The following is a 21,589-nucleotide window of genomic DNA, read 5'->3' as shown; positions in this document are numbered from 1 at the left end:
CAGAGCCACGTCTGCGCAACACAAACGTGACGTCATTTCACCCCGTTCTTGTCTGTGATTGGTGACGCGGAAACGCATCCGTGTTATGCGGAAGTTGCGCATTGCCCCGGATGTGTGGTTCAGATTGACTTAGTCGCCGGCTTGCAAGGGGACAGTTTTTCGCGCAGTGATATTAATCATATATTAGACTGAATTGCCTTCTTTGCAAGTTTTAACAACTGGTTCGTGAATTTCAATAAACAGTGTGTATCTTCTTTTTTCATGACTCGAAGCTGGAGTTGAATAGTTTCGGTATTGCAGTACGTGATGGGTACTGCATTATCAAGAGCATTGTGGTGCACCTTAATTCAGAATATGGTCAGATGTAAAACGTATTCATTTATATTTAAAATGATTGTGGTATTCACAAAACATGTTATGACTTTGACTGTGTATTCATTTTTGGTGAGCTTGCATTGCACCGGTTTGACCTCTGTATTGTTGAAGTTTTGAATGCAATTAAATTAATTGATTTTCATTCTCATCTGTTCAATAATTTTGATTTGTTTAAAGATATCGAGATGTTTGCACTGTACAGAACTAAATATACTGATGATCTGAGACGATTAAGAATTAGTTTTATTTCATTGAATACAAAACCTGCAGTTTTGCATCTCATAGCTCTGAATATTATTGTCTTGTTTTGTCCAGGCTTGGCAATGTCTGATAAAGATCTGATTTCAGTGGATTATGAAGTTTTTGGAAAAGTGCAGGGCGTGTTTTTCCGGAAGTACACTCAGGTATTTTAAATGATTTTTTTTTATACTGATTTCTGATTTTTATGTTACAATATTCAGGTTCAATTAAAACATCAGCAAGTCAATACAAATCACATAGCACTCCAATCAACACATTGCACTGTATTATGTTCTATAAATACATACCATATGTACTGCATACGTGTAAAAATACATACACTGATTTTTTTTATATATATATATATATATATATATATATATATATATATATATATATATATATATTTCAATTATAGTCAAAATATTGGCAAAAGTTATTATTTATATTGTGTAGCAGTCCAAAATTGACACAACTCAGTTTCAAGTGTGATGTGTAGTGCTTATGGTCTGAACATATATTGATAAATTACATGTTTAATTAACCATATTAAACTACATGAATCAATTCTGATGAAGGCTGTGCATACTTTTGACAACTGCTGGCAGAGTGTGAGAGAAAGACATAGATAGATATGATATGTCTATATGTACATGCATGTCAATTTGAGCTCCCTTTTGTTTGTGTGTGTGCGTGAGCTGTATCTAGACACACAAATTGAATGCATTAATTGATCTGTGTCTGGATGCTGTTTTTCCAGGCTGAAGGAAAGAAGCGGGGCTTGGTAGGCTGGGTGCAGAACACCAAGGACGGGACGGTCCAAGGGCAGCTCCAGGGTCCCAGCAGCAAAGTCAGTGCAATGCAGGAGTGGTTGAGAACCACAGGCAGTCCCAAGTCGCAGATCACTAAAGCAGAGTTCAGGAACGAGAAGACCATTGAAAGCTTGGATCATACAGATTTCAGAGTTATCCGACCTTAACATAGCATGTATCAATTTAAATGAAATACCACAATTCAGTTTGTTTGAATGGATGGTCATGTGGTGGCCTGTACTAACTGAAAAAAGGCACATTATCCCTGTTACAACTTGAAACATTTTTTTTAATGCATTGTTTTCCATGTGGGCACTTATTTCATTCATTATTTATTTTGTACAAATTAAGCTTAACTCAGTAAATTGTTTCAGCTCTCCATTGTAGACATATTTATCACATACTGTCAGTCTCTGTTTATAAATAATGTTAGATATGGCAGCTTTATTATGAGTCAAACTTGAACACATAAACATTAAGTTTTTTTCTCTGTTGCTTTTGTGAAAATACAGGGTATATATAATATATGAAAATAATATACATTCATATCGGCCTATGTATTGGAAACCTATATGAGCTTTTTAGGTTAGAACTCCATAAGAGACATTAAAGAAAGTGAGTATTTATTTATCAAACATTATACTATAAAAATATTATAAAATAATAGTTGACCTACTGTTTAAATGTATTAGTAACTCTGTATTAAAAAAAAATATATAATAATACAAATCTTCCCCGGTTTATTTTTGAATGGGCAGAGACTATCTATCGCATTCATGTTAGCGCAGATTTCCGGAGTTCTGCGCAGATTTGCAGAATCCCAGCCATCCCATTGGTGGAGCGGCGCAGAACTGCAGGCAACTGCGCAACACGACAGCGAGCATCGTTACTGAGATGCAGTGGTGTTTCGCGCAGTAGAGGGCAGCGTGGAGAGCAAAACAAACCCGGCCCGGATACGGATGTGAGGTCTAGTGTCATGTTGTACGTATGAAGCACTTTAATGCTCATATCAAGCAATAGGTCATACAGTAGCAATGGTGTGCGTTTCAATGCGTCCGTGCTGTGCTTCATTATGAAATGCCTCGACAAATTAGCAAACGCTCCGCAAAAGCGCAAGAAAACAGTCAGGAGAGAGTAAGTTTAATAACATGTGACACTCAACACTAGTGACACACTGATAGACATTCGTGTAATTATACTTTTTTTAATATGTGTCTCCAGAAGTCGACGTCATATTCAGTCGTAGGTGAAAGTAGCCGTTTGTTTTGCGGGGAAATAAGTAAAGAGTTTATCTTTACAGTTCGTTTTCAAGCAGTTTCCCGTTGAGTTTTTGTCCAGTTAAGACATTTAAATACTAAAATGTCTTTTATGTGACCTGTTAGGTATTTTCACAGAGACGCTACATGCATGACATTTAGGAGTCCTAAATGTATTTAAACAAAATCATGTTTGAAGAAATGGGTCTGAATCCAGTCTCTTCACAATAGGAGTTTTTTTTTTCCTTCATTTTCTAGCACTATGATTAAGTGCCTATCACGGGAAGTGCAAGCCAGGCTCCGCTCTGGGATAGCCATCTTCTCATTGACGCAGTGTGTGGAAGAGCTGCTCCTGAACAGCATTGATGCTGGGGCAACGTGCGTGGCTGTGAGGGTGGACATTGAGACGTGCAAAGTGCAGGTGATAGACAATGGCTCCGGTATAGACAGGGAGAACATGGAGCGCGTGGGAAATAGGTACTTCACCAGCAAGTGTGGTTCTCTGGAAGACCTGGACAATCTCAGGTTTCACGGCTTCAGAGGGGAGGCTATTGCCAGCATCGCCGGTTTAGCCACACTGGTGGAAATTTCCTCCAGAACCCATCAGTCGGTCCAAACCTTCGTGAAAGTTTTTAAGGACGGAAAGGGCTTGGATGTGTACGAAGCGGATCTTGCCAGACCGGCAGCGGGCACAACAGTTGTGATCTGCAACTTTTTTCACAACCTGCCAGTGAGGAGGAAAAGACTGGATCCGGTTTTGGAGTGTGAGCGGATCAGGCAGAGGATTGAAGGCATCTCTCTCATGCACCCGTCCGTCTCGTTCTCGCTGAGGAATGACACCACTGGAACCATGGTGGTCCAGCTCTCCAAGACCAGGAACACGTATTTCAGGTTCACACAGATTTACGGTTTGGGGAAAGCTCAGAAGCTTGGAGAGATCACCTGCTCCCATAATCAGTTTGAAATGAGTGGCTTTATAGGCCGTGAGGGCCACTACAACAGTAGCATGCAGTTTCTCTTTGTAAATAAAAGACTACTTTTAAAAACCCGAATTCATAAACTCTTACATTTTCTACTGAAGAAGGTGAGTGTGGCCAACAGGCAGAATGGCAGCCCAACTGTGTCCACTGCTCTTGGGAGTCCAAAGCAGAGGAGTGGCTCAGAGCTTCAGGGGGTCTATGTGATTAATATTAAGTGCCACTATTCAGAGTATGATGTGTGCATGGAGCCAGCAAAAACCCTCATTGAGTTTAGAGACTGGGACAGTGTATTGTTCTGCGTGGAGGAAGGAGTCAAGAAGTTTCTGACCAGGGAGAACTTGGTGGCAGAGCTTTCTCCCGAGGACGTCCATGAGTTTGTCTATGAGAATGCCTTGAATGACCAGTTAGCTTGCATTGATAGTACACAGGGAGGCACTGCAATTGGGGATCCTAAAAGTGTGCTTGACTTTCCGAGGCAAACTCCCGAATGGAAGACTCTGACGTCTAAAACTGTGCACAGATCATTGGCGATAGGTTTTAATGTGACGGAAAGTATGTGCATGGCCAGCGAGGAGGCTGAAATTGTAAAGGGACAAGAGGAAAAAAAGAACAGTGACCTTGAATCTGTGTATCACGCACTAAAGGAAAAGACACTCGCTCCCAGTGAGACCAAGACTGACGAAACCACTTCTTCTCACGTACCTAGCTCACACAGCTCACAGATTAAAGCCAGTGAAAATCGGCATAGCTCTGCCCCAGATACAGTTAACGCTGTGTCAAAAAACACAGTATTTTATGAATCGTTCAATGACAGTGACTGTATTGACATAAGCAATGCAACAACACAACTGGAAGATGCTGCCTGGAGGACTAGCTCAGATGAAGATACAGTGAAACCCAGTGCAAATACAAATCTGGGAAAAGAGTGTGGACATGGGAGAGACCCTGAAAGAAGTATAGAAAGTGTTGCTTCCTCTCACTTTTCTCATTTTAAAACACGTAGCACATTTAGTAACGTAATGCCATTTAGCAGTAGTAACCTAGAACTAAGAACTGAAGACCAAACAAACGTTTCAGGAACAACAAAGGTGCAGCTAGCTTCTACAGGCTTCATAAAACATGTGATACTTAAGCCGCATACCAATGAAAAGAAGAGTGAAGTCCAAGAGGGGTTAAGAAGATTCTGTCTCCAGGGACCTGCGAGTGCCCAGGATATCTTCAAACATTCATCTCCAGCAAAGGAGCCCATTCAAACTGAAGCTAAAGAGCACACGAGAGATTCATCTATAGAGTCATTGCAGCAACCAGACACTACATTAACTGTTTCAGCAGATAATACGACATCTTTAGAAGCACCAAAGAGAAAGATATCTTTGGTGGGGGCCCGCGGGACTGCTAGTGGGGGCTACAGCAGTTATAAGGACTTGGTTGAGAGGGTTACCCGGCCTGGTCCTAAACTGTCCTTGTCAGGGACAGCTGAATCTTTAGACAGATTCCGAAGGATTTATGGAAAGCAGAACTTGTCAGGAAAAGAACCCACGCCACAAGATGACAACAACAATCAAAATGCTCCAGATGCCAAAACTGCTCAAGAAGTTTCCGTCAATCCAGAGAACCATGAAATAAATGACAGTGTAGGCTCTGCCCAGCTAAATGACAGCCCTCTTACTCTTTCGGAGTTTACCAGAATGAAACCGATGTCAGCACAAAGCAGTAGCAAGGCCAAAGGATCTCTTGCTACAAAGCTTTCGAAGTTAAAGGGCTATCAGAGGGAGAATGGCTGCAGTATATCGAAGGAGCCACCAGCAGGCATTAGCTGTCCAGTTAGTGAGGGCGTACCGGACAATACTCTAGATAGTGGTAGCAATCTTGAAAAATCAATTCATTCTTCACCTAAAACGATCCCAGACATGAATAAAAATCCACAGTTATCTGAGGTAGGAAACTATAACAAAAAAGAGGAATACCCAGGAGGTGCACATCCTGAATTAAACCAGTCAAATAAAGACATTTCAAAAGCTGCCCAACACTGGTCTCCTCCTGTCAGTACGGGCGCTAGTAAGGTCTGTGATACTCGTTGCTCAGATGACACAGCTATGGGCCAAAGTGAAGAGGTGTCTTTGTGTGAGGTCATAGACAGCCCCAATGAAGTGAGTGAGAGAGCTGGCTGTGACCCTCCCTCTGCTGAGGATAGATCTGGGGGAGCATCACAACAGAGCAACACTCTGTGTCCGGTGTCAAGGGCCTCCGACTGGGTGGAGCGGTTCGATGCATCTGTAGGGAAGATGGTCTACATAAACATGGTGACAGGACTCAGCCGATATGAAGCGCCTCCTGCTGGAGAGACCCGGGTGCCCTGTGTCACAGACATTACGACCATGGCCGTGAACGTGGTCTCCAACAGAGGTAAAGTGCTCTCTGGTGTAATTTGATATATGCTTCGGAATGTATTTAATATTAAATGCATTATCTTTCTGGCTACTATCACTGACTATGGCTGGTGCCTACTGAAGGATAAACCAAATCAGTTAAAGCTTTAGTAAAGATATCTGGAGTTTTAAATAAATGCACAGTAAAGACATGTTGTGCAGTTCAGATTTGCTTTTATTTACTGTTAAAGAGTCAACAAATGTAAAATGTTTCTGCTAAGTTGTGTGTTGTGGCAGTGTGGCCTTAGCATGTTTTCCCTTCTAGGGTTTGAGTACAGGTGTTACCCATTTCACACGGAGGCAGTGCTCCCCTTCCTGCCCCGGCCGCGGGGGGAGAGGGTTAGCTCAGGGTGGGACTGCGCAGGTAAGGAGGCAGGCATTAGCCCAGGAAAATAAAGGCAGGGAATTATTTAAACTCATCCTTTTTATTTAGTATAGCGCCCTTCGCAACAAGCAGCCGCAGGAGACTTCATACATTACAGAACAGTTACAGAAAAACAACTATTTTTCAATACTCACTTTCCACTGACGCTGTTTTTTTTCTTGTTCTAGAGGACTCTGGTGCCAACGAATCTGTCTGGTCTCTGTATGCGAAGTGGGAGAACCCAGTGTTTGTCCGGCATCCAGAGGTAAAATGGGCAGCTTGGAAGCCAACTGGCTTATTGTCGTATTGTGTTTTATTAGACTAGATGGTGGTGATAGTGTTAGAAAAACCATCTTACAATCCGCTTCTGATAGGCTTCCAGTTCCTGTCCCCTGTTAACATAATCATGTTTTTGAGTCCCTGGGCAACTGCGGACACTGTTCACTTTGTCTTTGTTTAATTAATTCATCCATAATAATATTCGATAAGGTTGCGCTGGATGTGAGCAGTGGGCAGGCGGACAGACTGGCTGTGAAGATCCACAACATCCTCTACCCCTACCGCTTCACCAAGGACATGATCCACTCTATGAAGGCAAGCACATGTGCACTAGTTTGACTCCGCAATACTGAAATGTAAATAGATACTCCAACAGGTGGATTCTGTTGTTGTGTGTTTTCTTGGGACGGTTGGGAAGTCATGGCCCTTCTCCCTGCTTTCTGATGGGGCACGGCTCTCTGTGGGTTTCTCTCTTACAGGAACAGGAAATCAGATTAAAAGGCCGTATCGTCTCATGATCTTGAGAAGGGTGAACATTGCATTTATCTCCTGTAGGTAATCCAACAAGTGGACAAGAAGTTCCTGGCCTGCCTTATACACACAAAAGATAAAGAGGGTGCCAACAGTACAGACTCTGAAGGTCAGTCGATATGCTTTCCGTCTTTCAGATGAGAATTAAGTTTCCAGCTAGGAAGTTGTGTGTGTGTGTTTGGGGGGGTACTGTCATCTGTTAAAATAATTCTGGTGTGTGTTTATGTAGTGTTTATAATGGGTTGTGTTGTGTGTGTGTGTGTGTGTGAACGGTCACAGATGTGGCTGCTTTTCTCCACATAAGTGCCGTTACATTCTCTGTGAGCTGTAATATTTTTCTACTTTTCATGGAGATAGTGACTCTATGTACCGGGAGAACAAACTGTCTTGTCTAATCAATCCCGAGTCATGTGCTGTGGTTCTCCCGAACAGAGGGCAATCTGCTGGTGTTGGTGGATCAGCATGCAGCTCATGAGAGAGTCCGTCTGGAGAACCTCATCATAGGTAATGTTCGTTTAGTCCTACACCCTCCTGTTCTCCTGGGCACCTGGATTGCCTGACATTGCAAAGGGCTTCTGCAGATATTTGTCCTGATGCATTTGATTTGTCCACCCACAGATTCCTATGAAGCTCAGCCGGGACAGGCCTCAGGGCAGAAAAGGCTGTGCTCCTCCAGTGTGTCCCCGCCCCTGGAGATCGATGTCACTGAAGAGGAGTTCAGGATGCTGCGGTCAGTGCGGCACTTAGGAGTGGTTGGGTTTCCCTGAAAGGGGGATTAATTGCACACAAGCGTGGTAAAGTGTGGGGCTGAATACAGTAAGGTATCATCGTGGTAATCTCACCCCAGGCTCCTTTTGCGGCTGCAGATCCTGTCAACCGTTCCTGAGGGACCTGGGGCTGGAGATGACGTTTGCAGAGGATGGAGGCCCCAGGGTGCTGGTGGGGAAAGTGCCCGTGTGTTTTTTGGAGAGGGAGGCCAATGAACTGCGGAGAGGGAGACAGACTGTCACCAAAGCCATCGTGGAGGTGAGAGAGTCTTTCAGTCCAGCTAGAGATGCACCTAATGAGAGGCGTCTTGTTCTTTCTGGTTCTCTTGTCCCTCTTTTTCTTACCTCTGGATGTCTCCACTGCAAAGTAGCCAAAGCAAAAGCTTTTGACTATTTATTATGCAGACCAATATCCTGTGTCTGAGGTTAGACTTGATGGGTTTGTCACTGCAGGAGTTCCTGGTTTTGCGTTTCCCACCACTCTGCAGCCGTATCCACTGCCAAGAACGGGATGTTTCTCGGAAAGCCGTCCCGTTAAAAAAGTGCATATCGAAACAGACTAGACCGTAAATTTGATGTGGAGGTTTCATTTCCCACTAGGAGCAAAGTAGTTTTCTCTGTTCAAACATATGATTGTTCTGGAAATGTACAGATATACATATATTTATTCATTTCAATTTAATTTATTGTTTGGAAAATAGTATAACGTGTTTTATATGTACTTTTATATTCCAGGAATATATACGAGAACAGATAGAGGTAAGTTTTAGCATTTTGTTACATGAAGATGACAAAAATAATAATAAAATACACAATATTAACATATAAAACATGCACTATATCTGTCAAATGTTTAGTCTTTCGTCTGATCTGTATAAATGACCTTGCATGTTTACACTGTTCCACTAGATGGCAATGTTGTGATATTTATTGTAATTTTTCAGAATGCTTTTAGGTTTGAAACGTAAACGTTCATTGCAGGTAATGGTCCAATTGAACTACATGAAATGTCACCTGTGATTCTAATCAATTAATTTGTGTTTTTAATAGTTACTCCACTCGACAGGCCGAGTGCGAGGGACTCTCCCCCTGACGGTGTTAAAGGTTCTTGCTTCTCAAGCCTGCCATGGTGAGTCAGGGACTAATCTCCGATCATGATATGGTTACATTTCAATAGAAAATCAAGTATAAAACTGTAGACCTTAGGCCGAGTGCAGGCAGTGAAACCTCGGTTATCGTATCTCGTGGGCGTTGTCTAGGATGAACCTGATCTCGGGTTTCAGGGAATCTGACACTGATGTTAAATTGACAGGAGCGATCAAATTCAATGACAGCCTGAGCAGGAAGGAGTGCTGCAGGTTAGTGGAGTCGCTCTCGGCCTGTCAGCTGCCCTTCCAGTGTGCCCACGGCAGACCCTCCATGCTCCCACTGGCTGACCTGGACCACCTCGACACAGAGCCACAGGTACAGCCCTCCAAGGGTTAATACAAATATTGCAAATGACTTTTGACAAAAATGGTAAACAACCTTTTCATATTAAATATTTCTAGAACAAAATCTCAACTTAGGGTAATTACACTCATCTGCTGAAACTCAACACATCTCACATTTCTTTCACAGGATCCTCCGAAACCAAACCTCATGAAACTCAGAAGGATGTACCGAGCTTGGAAACTCTTTGGAAAACCATAATCTATATTTATTGATACAAAAATAAATTTTCACAAATAGTTATAACTGTGAATCTGTAAATATTTTAAAATATTTATTAAATGTGCAATTTTATCTAAACTCTGGTTTCAGTCCCATTTGTCACTAATCTCAACATTCTGCCAAAGTATGAAAAGTGTCAGAAATTGACAATGCATTTGATTAAATATTTTATTTTACATAAATCTCCAAATATTACAGTTCGTGGTCTTCTGGATGATACAGTTCACTCATCAGGCGATAGATATAGGATGGCGCATTCCCCCCAATATTGGAGATGAACAAAGTGATGAGTTCTGGAGGCACGTAGTCAAACACAGGGCAGTGGACATTGACTTTAGACAGAATTTCACCTGGAAAAACAAACAGCATTTTAAAGGTCTGTTTTGGTCTGGTAATTAGAAAAAATACTGTTAGTCCAGTATGACAACATTTAAATGTTTATCTACTTAATTAACAGCTCTAATTAAGTGAGGTTTATGTTCTTTGAAAATTATCTTAAATGACAGCAGTTTTTGAGTGCAAACCTCATTTGTGAATATCAGGTTATTTCGGTTGTTTTTTTTTTTTTATCGCTGAAAGGCAGTTCTATTTTTGTACAGACATGCTCCATTTACACAGAAAAGACACAATGGTACCTTCTGTAAAGGACAACACTTCCTGTGGGGAAACGAATTTATGGAATGTGTCTTCTTCGTTTGGAAACTAGAAAAGAAGACAAACGTGTTAATTTTCAATCCTCCTAGCGATGTACTTAAAATCAAGGGGGTCGTTATAGATTTACAGGCATTCCTATGTGTACTTAAATCTCATGAGTGAAAATATATTGCTATACATGTACATTAGTTTCATAGGCCTGTCTTTTGTGTTTAATACATTGTCTAAATCGCGTTTTGAGATTTCCCCTGCTGGGTGTAGAGGCAGCAGAGTGCGTCTTCATGGCAGTGCTGTACGCTACCTGCGGGGACAGCTTGAACATGGGTGCGCACACGATGAGCGGCGTAGAGTGGTGCTTGGCTGCCAGAGCCAGCGTGTGAGTGCCATTGACCGCCCTCAGACCCCCGTTAGCCAGGACCGTCTGTGTGCCGATGATCACCTGCAAAGACGTTAGGATTTAATCATCGCACAGGAGATGACAAGAAACACTTTCAACTAAATAGCCTTTTCTATTCAGCCCTTTAAGTATGGAAATAGAATTGCACTGTTCTATTAGTACACCTGTAAACTGGAAATGTTCACAATGTGGTTTTTTATCAGCTGATTTTGGCTGCATAATTTTAAATATTTTCATGTTTCAAGTCTTTGGTCTCTACTGTAGTGTTGTCTCACCTTGTTGACCCGAGACATTACTGCAAATATTGCTGCATCTGTGATGACGGTCGTTTCAATGTCAGCTTCTGATAAACTGGTAGCCATTTCGTGTCCCTGGAAAAACAGGGAGGGAAGAAGGGGGAAAAGTTACAATGTTTTATTAGCCCAACTCCACAGTATTCTCATTTGCATCATTTTGTTTCTTGATGTAGTCTGATCCGATGAGACCAGTCTCTGTGCCGCAGGTCACCTGGCAGAAGGGTGCGCACTCGGCGACGATGACGTGGAATTTGCGTTTGCGAGCGGCGTCCTTCAGGAAGGCCTCCACGGTGCGAGAGCGGCCGATCGTCATGATCACCTCATTGGAGTGGATGTGCTCCAGGGCCTGCATGGCGATGTTGTCTGTCGTTCCCTCTGGGCAACAGGAAAAAAAAAATAAAAACACAACCTTTGTCAGAAACGTGGAAACCTAGCCTAAAGGCTTTGTGCTGTTCTCAAATTATTTCCCATATATTGGCAGTCTGTAACATTTAATTAATTAAACACCTCTGACTAATAATGCATAATACTGTTGCTGATATCCTGTAAAACCCAGCTATACTCCCATATCCAGACTACGGTCGAGCGTCTCTGATCGAGCACCGTACCGAGTTCTGTGAGGAGCTCGTTGATGGCCTCGATCACGTTGGCCTTGAGCGGGGGGAATTGCTGCCTGAAGTTCTCCTCATTCAACCCCCCCGAGGTGAGCAGCTTGTGCAGCGATTCCTGCTGGTCGGCTTCCTCACTGCTGCCCCGGGACCTACAGACACACAGGAACAGACTCTCACGGCTGCCCTATATCCAAAGATGACCCTATAGGCTAGGGTTTATATGGTATGCATTAGATACCCAAGCAATGGATTTGAAGGCAGAATACTGTACTGTACATTTCTATTACCAAATACTTAATTCAGTTAACACTCACGACTCCTTTTAATCTAAGCTTCGGGCTGAAACATCTTAATTATTTAGAATTAAAATCCCTCCTACAATTTAAGTCATGCATATTCAATCACTCGTATTCACTTCGTGCGCTTGCATGAGTAACGCATCTCAGTCGATTAGACATTTGCAGAGGGGTCAGCAACATACGTTTCCCCTTCCGTAAGGATTCTCTCTCAACGCCTCCCGAAATGACGCACAATCACGACGCACAGAAGCGGCGCACTCCCGGTCCTCCTTACCGTGCGTACTCCTCCCGGATGATCTTCAGCACTCTGCGCACCATGTTGCCCACGGTGGTCTCCGAGGGCTGGGCTGCTGTCATCCTCCTACCTTCTTTGCGTATAATCTCCATGAGATCGCCTACATCCATTTAAAAACAGAACAGATCATCCATCATTTAAACACAATAAACTGTTTCTTAAGGCACACTAGTAGTATACAGGTTGTGGCTCAACATTAATGACGCCAAAGATGATGCAACGATCCCATCTGCAATGTTACCATTTACTCGAGTACACCACGTTGGCAATGTAACCGCTTAAGTCATTCAATATGTAATATACATGTTAAAACAGCCCACTGAAAAGTCTAGGCCCCGAATCCGCGGTTTCGCGTATGCACTGCACCCTGCCCAAGTGTTGTGGCTTTCGGGTTTGTGACCTGCGCTGCTCCAGCGTGCTTGTGCTGTTATCCTGCGGAGCAAGGCTGCCGTTTCTCGGGCAGTCTCTCCCGACCCCCGGGGCGGTCCACAGCCGCTGCCTCCCCGCTTGAGCTCGGAGAGGAAAGCCTCCACCCGCTCCGACAGCTCGGTCTCCTTGTCCGCGCCCGGCATCTTTCTGGCCACTGCGCTGCTCCGACGGCTTCTCGGTAACTTTTTTGCAGACACACAAAATGCCCGGAACTAATCTGTCCGACTCAACACGCACTACGGAACCTGCACAAAACACTTCCGGGTTGCAGCTCAGGCCTTAGCACTGATGACAGTTTAGTTAGTAGTTCATATAGCAATTATATACATTTTTGTTTTACTTAATCTTCAAGGTAACCTATGTTCCATGGAGGTATTTGCTTGTTTCTTTTTGCATTTGTACAGGTAATTAAATTGCATACTATAATAAAGTTTCCATTGGTAGAAATGTGTGTAAGCATTAGTTGTAAAGGTATTAGTGTATTTTGTATTCAGAAAGCACCAGATCATACATGGGGTACCTGCAGCTTTTATCAACGGCTGCTGCTTCAGTGCTTTGCTTAATTCCATAGTCAGATAGGAAAGTACATCAACAAATGGAACAGACTTAAGTAATGTATCATTTCACAGTATAATGGTTTTATTGTGGTGAAAATTACAAGGTCTGTAGCTCAGAGGGGATACTGAGAAATTGTTTTTACCTTTAAAAGAAATTAAATAACTTCAGACATTCCCAAGATAATGTTGAACAATCTCAAACATCACTTGTTATTCAATAAATGAGAGCATCCAATGCTTTCATACTGAGACAGGCTAATTAAATTCTACAGAAATGTATTTTGTCTAGCCTTTTTATTGAACTCTGGTGAGAAATAATACCCAAACTAAAGTAAAAACCTATTGTGAATTATATGAACTGCAATAAATATGTTAAAAGAACAATACGGTACATTTTTATTCAAGACAAAAAGAAAATCCTTTCATGTTTGGTTTTATATTTTTTTTATTTAAAACAGTCAAAACAAATTAATCCGTTAACCACAGTGGAAATAGTTTTATTCACTGTTTAAAATCTTCAGAATTACCCATAAGACCAAATTTCGATAGCCAAGAGAAAAAGAAAAAGAAAAACTCTGCCCAAGAAAAAAAGTTACCGATTTGATGCAGAACACCACAAGCATCCAGTATTTGTGAATCTGAAATTTGTATTAACATTACCATTTCAAACTAGGATTTTGAAAAGTGGGAGAGCAGTTACTGTAACTAATGAAGTGTTGCCTTCCATTTGTAAAAATTACACAATTAAGCAGGATACATTTCCAAACAACCTGATTAACTACTTCTGAATGAGCAGACTATAAAAGTATTAAACCTTATGTACAATTATTTTGAAAACACCAATAAAAGTAACAACTAACTAAATAAAGGTCATTCAAAATGTTCTTAGAGCTTCTGAAGATTGATTTATTGGAAATCAACCATTACACCCAACTTAAAGTCTATATTTGAAAGTACATTCTTCTGGTTTATGTTGAATAAAAATGACCAAATGAGTAGATATTGTTGTATGTAAACTCTTACTAACATTTCTGTTGTGGACTTGCTTATGGTATTAAAAGAAATCCAGAAAGTGGAAGAAATCCAAAGCATTTGATACAAAAAGGGCCACTGCGGTTAATGATAAATTATGTAACTTATATCCTCAGAATGACCGAGTAGAAAACCCAGGGTCACTGCTTTCTGGATTCACAGGACGTTCTTTTTAATGGACACTTTATATTTTTGATTAAAAACAAAACAAGTACATGTAATAAGGGGATGGAGTCTGAACTTCAAAAGATGAAAATGACTTTGAAGATAAGTTCAAATGAGTTTCTGATAAATTACTAAATCCAGAAGTCTGTCTTCTTTCAGTTGCAGAATTTCTGAAAACAATATTTACAAAAATAAAAATACGGTGTCAGAAATGATGCTATTTTGTGACACTGACTTGACAAGTTGAGGGTGAAAAAAAGTATTTCAGTGGTAAGTATAATCCTTGTCAGAATGACCACAACAAACCAGCGGCTTTAGAATCCCTTCAATTAACTCCCCAGTACTAGATTTAATTCACCAGATCATCTCGTTGGTGGCCGGCAATGCCACCTGTTCTGCAGTTTTCAGCTCAAATTCATGTTTTTACTCGATGAGTTTCTTTGCCTTGAAGAAGCGGCGCAGGTAGAAGACCTGCCATGTGGCCAGACCGATCAGGCAGCACATGGAGAAGATGCTGAAGTACAGGACACGGGTGTTCGTGGACTCTGGAATAAACAAGAACATCATCAACCACCTTCTCCCTATGGAATCGAAGACATACTATATAGTTTTCTACCCCCATTCTATCAGAGGGACACTGAAAATACTGCTGAACAAGCGCAGCAAAGCATGTTTTCAGAGGGAATAGAGGTCATTTTGATGGGGCAGTCATCACAGAATTGCATGTTAATATAAATTTAATTCACTGGGAATATTTTGCTTAACGTTTGCACATCTGTCATTTTTTTTGCAGTACCACCACCACACTCCCCTGCACCAGGTTCTTACCATTGGTGTCCCTCATCTCCTCTTCTCGTTTCTTCATGTACGCAAAGTCATTAACGATGGACTCGGACAGGTCCTCCAGTCGCCGGAGTTCCACTTCCAAAGGCTTCAGTTTCTCCACCTTGGCAATCTGAGGGACAGAGAAGGCAAGTAGTGACAGTACTGTTTTGAAGAGAAACCGCTGTCAACATATTCAATATGTAACAAGAAAACAAGAATTCTGGTGCTGGTTCTGGTTCCATAGATGTTACAGCAGGGGATGTAATTACTTTGATTATTCAAATTGTTGAGTACTAGAAAGTGGCTTCTGACAATACAACGCAATAGGTTTGTACTTTGTGATTCATGGGTAGGTCAATCTTTTGATTGGGTCTAGTTCTTGGTATGCTTGAAAAGAAAAGAAAAGCAGTACAACAAAATATAACAAGGTGCTTGCTATCTAATCTTCCACAGTCTCTACATTAAGGACTATGTAAATATCTTCTATACGCTCTGGGAAACCTACATCCACCAGATGTCAGTGTTTCTCAGATATTCACGTCAGCTCGACACGTTGCAGCTGTGAGCAGACACGCTTAACAATTTGTCGGGTATGCAGTTAGCAACACCCCCCCCCCCCCCCAACACACACACTAAGATCAGACAGGAAGGTTCCTTTGGACCAGCCACTACTTCAGTGCCAACTATAGCCTTGGCCTTGAGCACTGCAGAAAAAAGCCAATACTAGGGAGAATTACTACACTGGGGCTTGACACTGCCAAAAACAAGGAGAGTGAGAGGCAGGGGGAAGGTTACTCAAGAGTCCTTGCTTGAAGCCAGTCTGCCGTCTGTTTTCTGACAGCTAAATCCCTGTTATAAGTGTTATAACACCCTGGGGCCGGCTTGCCCACACGCACGCTGGGATTTCCCCTGTGGAACTCTACGCTCCAGGGAGCTGTATGAAATCACACTGGCCTGCCTATATAACAGTGCTGAAGGCCTAAACCACAAACAGCCCTTTTTGACACACTGCCAGTGATTCCTGAGGGTAATGTATGCCAATAAAAACAAAACAAAACTGAATAAAAGATACATACATGATTATCTGAAGTCAATTCTACAAAGTCTATAATCCAATATATACCCCCCCCTCTGCCAACTCCACAGAACACCTGTACAGGAATACTTAAAGTCAGTCAGCCACCAAATCGGTATCCATAATTTACCTAGAGGAAATGCATGAGGTAGTGTACCCATGTGAAAAACTCACATACAGAAGCAGCTGCAGATTTAACAGTACAAATTAGCAATCCATGACTACAGACCAAGCAAAAATGGAAGCGTATAACCAAAGCTTGTAAATTATCTGTTACAAGGCTTTTAATCCTTACAAGCACCAAAAGGGGGAAAAAAAGTTAAGTGGAACAACTGATGAAACCATGTATTTCTACAGTGCTGTGAACTAGACCGAATAACCCACTATTGAAACTAGAGGAGACATTTATGTTTGTAAGCATTTTGCAGACTTTATACCAAATCCTTATTTTATTTTTCCAGTTAATGGTGCACCATTTCAATTGAGATAATGGAACAAATGTATCACTAATTCAAAAACATAGATGTTCCAACTGAGAATTCAGTCTCACACTTCAGTCCCTCAAGTTGAACCAAAATTACTCCAAGACCTCCTAGAAATAAGACATTTTTGAACACACTCATATTTAATAAAATGAAGACAACCTAGACGGACCATTCGTCTACAGTACATTTTCTATCATCGGGGGGGGGTTAATATCCCGTCTACCAAAAAGCTTAGTTTCCAATTACCATCTGGCACAGAAAACTAGAGTTGTTTAAATTCTTGGTGACAAAATAATTGCCAAAAGCTCACACTCGAGCTCCACTATTCTCCACTGGTGGTATTTCTGTCTGTGTGAGGAACCCTCAGGTGAAAAGGATGTCTGACTTTTAGGCCTGCAATGAAAGGTTCTCGTGTTTTTCTAACAGAACTGAAATGTTCAGTATCAGTTTACTCGTGGCTACAGCACACACACAAAGCCAGCATAATTTCCAGCCAGACCGCTTTGGAGAGATCAAAAGGCAGCAGAATTAGAGCAGGCAACACTGGCAGCTCCTTCACCCTCCCATTTAGTTTTGGCCCCTCTCTCTTCACTTACCTCCTCGTAATTCTTAGCCTCCACACCGTGCTTCATGTCTAAATTGACCAGCTGGTCCGGGACCCGCCCAGTTCCTGGAACCAGAATGAAAAGATTTATTGTTAGGGAGCCAAATATTCCGGGAAATGAACACCCCTCCGATCCAGCCCCACTGCATGGTCCGCCCCCTCTTTCCAAACCCCAGCCCCCAACTCCCACTTCTACACACCCCTCCCAGACAGAAGACATCCCCAATCCCTCCTCACTGCTGTCCCATGAAACACAATCAGGCACCAATGCAGACTGGAAGGCATGCTTTAGCAGAAACATACTCTCTCTGAAACACTGAATAGGGAATAAAGTAAAATAATCCAGTCTAAAGTCAGGTTATAATCTAATTTTAGTCTGCACTTATTTCAGAGTTAAAATGTACTGTGTGCAAAAATAAAAAAGGAAAACAAAAGAGTGGATATATTCCTCTAATTTCATATAGAGGCAAAAACATAAGCACATAAAAATCATTGTTTATAAGGCACACTTTTAGAGACTTGTAATCAAGTTGTTCTCTCATACCCTTTTCAGACTGCACTTGAAGACATATTGCCCTTTGCAGGCAAGAAATGCTATAATTTAAACATTTTTCAAAATATTACATTTAAATTGCATTTAAAAACTCACACGTTATTGAAAAGGACACCCAACGATTTTAATCCTGAAGTTAAAAAAAAAAAATGCCAACCCATCCCACCCCCCTCAAACAAAAACAAATGTGTCATAGAAGATAACAGACAAGAACATAAAATGAGAAGGAATAACACATACCCATAGGGAATTTACTCTCAAAGCAGACTTCAAACATGTCATAATCCTCCGTTGTAAAGGCAAACTTCCCTTTTGAAGCATCTTCTTTTGAATATAGGATGTGGCCAGAGGAGTCGATGATCTGTAATGAAGATTGATAATTTTTTCTGTCACTATCACAACCAGCTTTTACACAAACACAGACTTAAGCAGAACAGACTATTGTGTTCTAAAACCTTTTCCTTCCTGGCACTACACATTATACAATGAAAGGCTCTCTGTATTATAGAAATAGGGGTGTATTTCATGGCTATACTTTCAATGTGGTTTCAATTTACTTGAGACTATCCTTCTATCATCAGAACGGAAGGACAATATGTTCGGGAGAGTAGGAGCAATGTAGTTCCATACTTGGATCAATCATCCTTGAATACTTGTATGAAGGATTTGACAGTAGCTACAAGATGACTGCAAAATAAACTCAAAATGTTAAGATGGGTTATTTCAAAGGGTATAAAATCTCTAATGAATAAATTGCACATAATGGCGAGTAGACCTGTTCAGTTGAAAAGCCTTCTTTACATTAAACTGCTCCTAGCCTCACTACATGGACAACATTAAAACACTTTACAGATACTTCCACCTGCTCCTGCAATACCTGACACAGTGCTACTGTCACATGTTCATCTCATATTTAACATTGTTTGCTGTAATACATTACATCAATTTAGGCTATGACGTGTTCTGCTCCATGCAAAGTGTTTACCCACTCAGATGTTATTGATCTAATGTTGATATAATTAAATTGCTTCTACTATCCAATAGATTAAAAAAAAAAAAAAACATTGCATAAAAAAGCAATGCGACTTATTTTATTTAAAGGGTCTATTTCAGAAGCAATGGTTTTGCAAATCCGTACATGTTGGCAAAATAAATAATATGTACATACACTGCAGTCCAATTTTTTATACACTTACATTTTTATACATTTCGGAGCATGCATTTTAATTAATTTAATTGGTCTGGGTCAAGCTAGTAATATGCAAGAGGTGGGATAACTGCAAGGATGCGTGTAGCAGGTACGTGGAAGTGGTTAACGTGACGTGTAACATTGTGAGTGCACGAATTAGTGAAGAACTGTGCATTAACGCCTTTACAGCTAAACACCCATTTAAAAATGTTTTAATAACGAATCTGTACACACACTTTCACATTTCAAGTACAGAAATTACTAAAAATGCAGTTTTATCTGTCAATAAGCAACCAGGAAGAGATGCAAATTCAATTGAGGCCTAGTTTACTAGCTTCATTACAGAAACCTTTTTTTGTCTGACATTTGTCTTCACACCAGACAGACAGTATATATTGTTTACTGGACATGTTTTTACATGAGTTTGACACATTATGCACTACACCAACATATATTATAATGTCACAGACCCGAGACACTGCCCCGGCCTACACACACACACATCCTCGGTGTTTCCTACGTCCGTCTCCCCCAGCTGGACTCACCTTAAGATTGGTTTTGGTGTTGGGCTGCTCGCTAACCTCGTATTCACCGGTTACTAACACATCTTTGTGTATTTCTTCCCGCAAACATTTGCGAGAGTTTACTGGTAAATAGAAAGAAATAGATAAAGCCGACCCAAAGAGGGTCGGGAGAAGAAGTAGCGCAAAGAACCGAGACATGGCTACTGAAAGCCGGATACAACAGCCAGGGGATGAGTTAGTGCAGCGTAATACTTAATAAGCTGCTCTGCCGGAATAGCAGCAAAAAACAACAGCGCCACTAGGCCCTGGAGGGCAAATACATGTCTTACTAAATACCACTAAGCAAACTAGAGTAAGTATCTCAAGTTACCTTGTCTGTGTGTGACAGTACTTTTTGCCTAAAATATTACATATGTATTATTACGTGTGCTATGTTGGTTAGGATCAGTGATCATCATTTGCAGATTGGTTTGAACAGTTGTTTATCTTAGCAGTTATGCACAGGTGATGTGACAATAAGTTGGAAGAAAGGTATGTTAGTGTGCATGATATTATGTGAGTAAGTATAACGTCAGAAGCTATGATACCACAGCTGTATGTATGGTAACACAGTGCCTGTAGGAAGTCTACACCCCCTTGAATTTTATTTTATATTTTGTTGTGTAACAAGATCGTTTCCACTACACACAATACTACACACTGTTAAAAGGGGAACAGTTTATATATGTGAATATATATAAAGAATACAAAAGTCTCCACCTCCCTGAGTTAATACTTGGTGGAAGCACCTTGGGCAGCCACAAATCCAACACAGTCCCCCAAAACGCTACTCAACCAAATACCTTCAGGAGCTACGCACTATTGCACCAAATATCAGTGACCTTTAAGACTTTCCCAGCAAACTGTACAGTGTTCACCCCTCCCAACTAAGGATACACACAATATGCATGTTAATGTTGAAGCCATATAAGGTTCAGTTTTACAGTATCACTACTTATGACATCGATGTTGTTGCAATCTAGGACTGTTATGGTACATGGAGGGGCTGCAGTGTATTTGTGTGTCTATCTGTCCATTCTTGGTGGGTGGGGGGTGGGGGTGGCAGATAATAGAGTGAGAGTGAGAGAGAGATTTGCTGTACTTGCCTGTAAAATGCTCCCTGCAAATAACACTGTCACTATAGTTCATTCTCCTCTGTTTGAATCTTGTTTTAATTCCAGGTGAATTGAGTAGCAAAGAGTGGAAAACACTACAATATACTTATGCTAATTTACACAGTATCACAACCTAAATATTAATACTGCTTTAACTAACCTACACACTATCACCAAGATAGCCTGCATACTAACATACACATATATACATATTCAATAATACATTATGTAAAAAATAGTATTATTATTTTCATCATCATTATTATTATTGTTATTATTATTATTACTTTGATTTGAAAACCACACTCTGCTGTCCCCAGTTTAGGGATTATATTAGGCTGTGTTGCCATGTTGCCAGAGAGACATCCCTCCAGAGATGCTTAAGAAGTAAGCCAAAGAGACATCCAAACACTTCCACAAATAGACTCTCCAAAGTCCCTAGTCCCCCGAGAAAGCCTTACTCGAAGACCCCTCTTTCAGCTGTGGTTTTTAAACTTGGTTCCACAGTTACATTTATTATCACATTTTGCATTGCCTGTATTTAAATGCATGTTGACTTGTTATCACTCATTTCACATGAGTGCACGCCAAGACTCAATTATCCTGCTTTATTTTAAATATAGTGAAAATAAATTGAATACCACACATTCTTATAATTTCACCAGGCAGTGTCTGCACATTAAAATGGGTGGATTTTGA

The 21,589-nt window shown here is 41.1% G+C and overlaps 4 protein-coding genes across 7 annotated transcripts; 2 read left to right on the top strand and 2 right to left on the bottom strand.

Moving 5' to 3' along the window:
• The first annotated feature begins 238 nt into the window (after positions 1 to 238).
• On the top strand, positions 239 to 2,150 carry acyp1 (acylphosphatase 1, erythrocyte (common) type). Its single transcript, XM_066694201.1, has 3 exons — positions 239 to 242; positions 691 to 779; positions 1,376 to 2,150. Exons 2-3 carry the CDS (start codon positions 699 to 701, stop codon positions 1,592 to 1,594), a joined length of 300 nt encoding a protein of 99 aa, XP_066550298.1. The 5' UTR covers positions 239 to 242; positions 691 to 698; the 3' UTR covers positions 1,595 to 2,150.
• A 174-nt stretch (positions 2,151 to 2,324) lies between these two features.
• mlh3 (mutL homolog 3 (E. coli)) lies at positions 2,325 to 9,824 on the top strand. Of its 4 annotated transcripts, XM_066694792.1 has the most exons (12): positions 2,328 to 6,069; positions 6,358 to 6,456; positions 6,645 to 6,721; positions 6,946 to 7,050; positions 7,291 to 7,375; positions 7,699 to 7,770; positions 7,885 to 7,996; positions 8,133 to 8,292; positions 8,769 to 8,792; positions 9,084 to 9,162; positions 9,346 to 9,497; positions 9,654 to 9,824. In XM_066694792.1, the coding sequence occupies exons 1-12, from the start codon at positions 2,946 to 2,948 to the stop codon at positions 9,723 to 9,725; spliced, it is 4,161 nt and encodes a 1,386-aa protein (XP_066550889.1). In that variant the 5' UTR covers positions 2,328 to 2,945; the 3' UTR covers positions 9,726 to 9,824. The 4 variants fall into 4 exon arrangements, 3 of the variants coding, with proteins under 3 accessions (XP_066550891.1, XP_066550889.1, XP_066550890.1); XM_066694793.1 differs by lacking the exon at positions 6,358 to 6,456 and having other exon boundaries at positions 2,329 to 6,069; XR_010805209.1 differs by lacking the exons at positions 9,346 to 9,497; positions 9,654 to 9,824 and having other exon boundaries at positions 2,325 to 6,069; positions 8,114 to 8,292; positions 9,084 to 9,159.
• A 76-nt stretch (positions 9,825 to 9,900) lies between these two features.
• Positions 9,901 to 12,940, bottom strand: eif2b2 (eukaryotic translation initiation factor 2B, subunit 2 beta). The gene is made up of 8 exons (XM_066694795.1): positions 12,699 to 12,940; positions 12,278 to 12,398; positions 11,702 to 11,853; positions 11,305 to 11,468; positions 11,073 to 11,168; positions 10,702 to 10,839; positions 10,382 to 10,448; positions 9,901 to 10,096 (listed from the first exon to the last, which is right to left on the bottom strand). The coding sequence occupies exons 1-8, from the start codon at positions 12,868 to 12,870 to the stop codon at positions 9,939 to 9,941; spliced, it is 1,068 nt and encodes a 355-aa protein (XP_066550892.1). The 5' UTR covers positions 12,871 to 12,940; the 3' UTR covers positions 9,901 to 9,938.
• A 405-nt stretch (positions 12,941 to 13,345) lies between these two features.
• Positions 13,346 to 19,982, bottom strand: tmed10 (transmembrane p24 trafficking protein 10). Its single transcript, XM_066694796.1, has 5 exons — positions 19,758 to 19,982; positions 18,264 to 18,384; positions 17,463 to 17,536; positions 15,310 to 15,436; positions 13,346 to 15,026 (listed from the first exon to the last, which is right to left on the bottom strand). The coding sequence occupies exons 1-5, from the start codon at positions 19,932 to 19,934 to the stop codon at positions 14,905 to 14,907; spliced, it is 621 nt and encodes a 206-aa protein (XP_066550893.1). The 5' UTR covers positions 19,935 to 19,982; the 3' UTR covers positions 13,346 to 14,904.
• Positions 19,983 to 21,589: the final 1,607 nt, after the last annotated feature.

Source organism: Amia ocellicauda, chromosome 21 (genome assembly GCF_036373705.1).
Source record: "Amia ocellicauda isolate fAmiCal2 chromosome 21, fAmiCal2.hap1, whole genome shotgun sequence".
Taxonomy (NCBI): domain Eukaryota; kingdom Metazoa; phylum Chordata; class Actinopteri; order Amiiformes; family Amiidae; genus Amia; species Amia ocellicauda.
The sequence above is the reverse complement of the archived record's forward strand: the minus strand, read 5'-3'. Positions and strand labels throughout refer to the sequence as shown.

Bases quoted from the DNA above. Each gene is read 5' to 3' on its own strand.
- eif2b2 (XM_066694795.1), bottom strand. From the start codon at position 12,870: ATGCCGGGCGCGGACAAGGAGACCGAGCTGTCGGAGCGGGTGGAGGCT. The intron at 12,399-12,698 runs GTCACAAACCCG...AAATGGATGTAG, and splicing joins AGCACGCTGGAGCAGCGCAG to GCGATCTCATGGAGATTATA. The intron at 11,169-11,304 runs GTGACCTGCGGC...CTGTTTTTCCAG, and splicing joins AGTGCGCACCCTTCTGCCAG to GGACACGAAATGGCTACCAG.
- acyp1 (XM_066694201.1), top strand. From the start codon at position 699: ATGTCTGATAAAGATCTGATTTCAGTGGATTATGAAGTTTTTGGAAAA. The intron at 780-1,375 runs GTATTTTAAATG...CTGTTTTTCCAG, and splicing joins TTTTCCGGAAGTACACTCAG to GCTGAAGGAAAGAAGCGGGG.
- tmed10 (XM_066694796.1), bottom strand. From the start codon at position 19,934: ATGTCTCGGTTCTTTGCGCTACTTCTTCTCCCGACCCTCTTTGGGTCG. The intron at 18,385-19,757 runs GTGAGTCCAGCT...TCTTCATTACAG, and splicing joins ACACCAAAACCAATCTTAAG to ATCATCGACTCCTCTGGCCA. The intron at 15,437-17,462 runs GTAAGTGAAGAG...TCTGTCCCTCAG, and splicing joins AGGCTAAGAATTACGAGGAG to ATTGCCAAGGTGGAGAAACT.
- mlh3 (XM_066694792.1), top strand. From the start codon at position 2,946: ATGATTAAGTGCCTATCACGGGAAGTGCAAGCCAGGCTCCGCTCTGGG. The intron at 7,376-7,698 runs GTCAGTCGATAT...TCTCCCGAACAG, and splicing joins CAACAGTACAGACTCTGAAG to AGGGCAATCTGCTGGTGTTG. The intron at 7,997-8,132 runs GTCAGTGCGGCA...TTGCGGCTGCAG, and splicing joins GAGGAGTTCAGGATGCTGCG to ATCCTGTCAACCGTTCCTGA.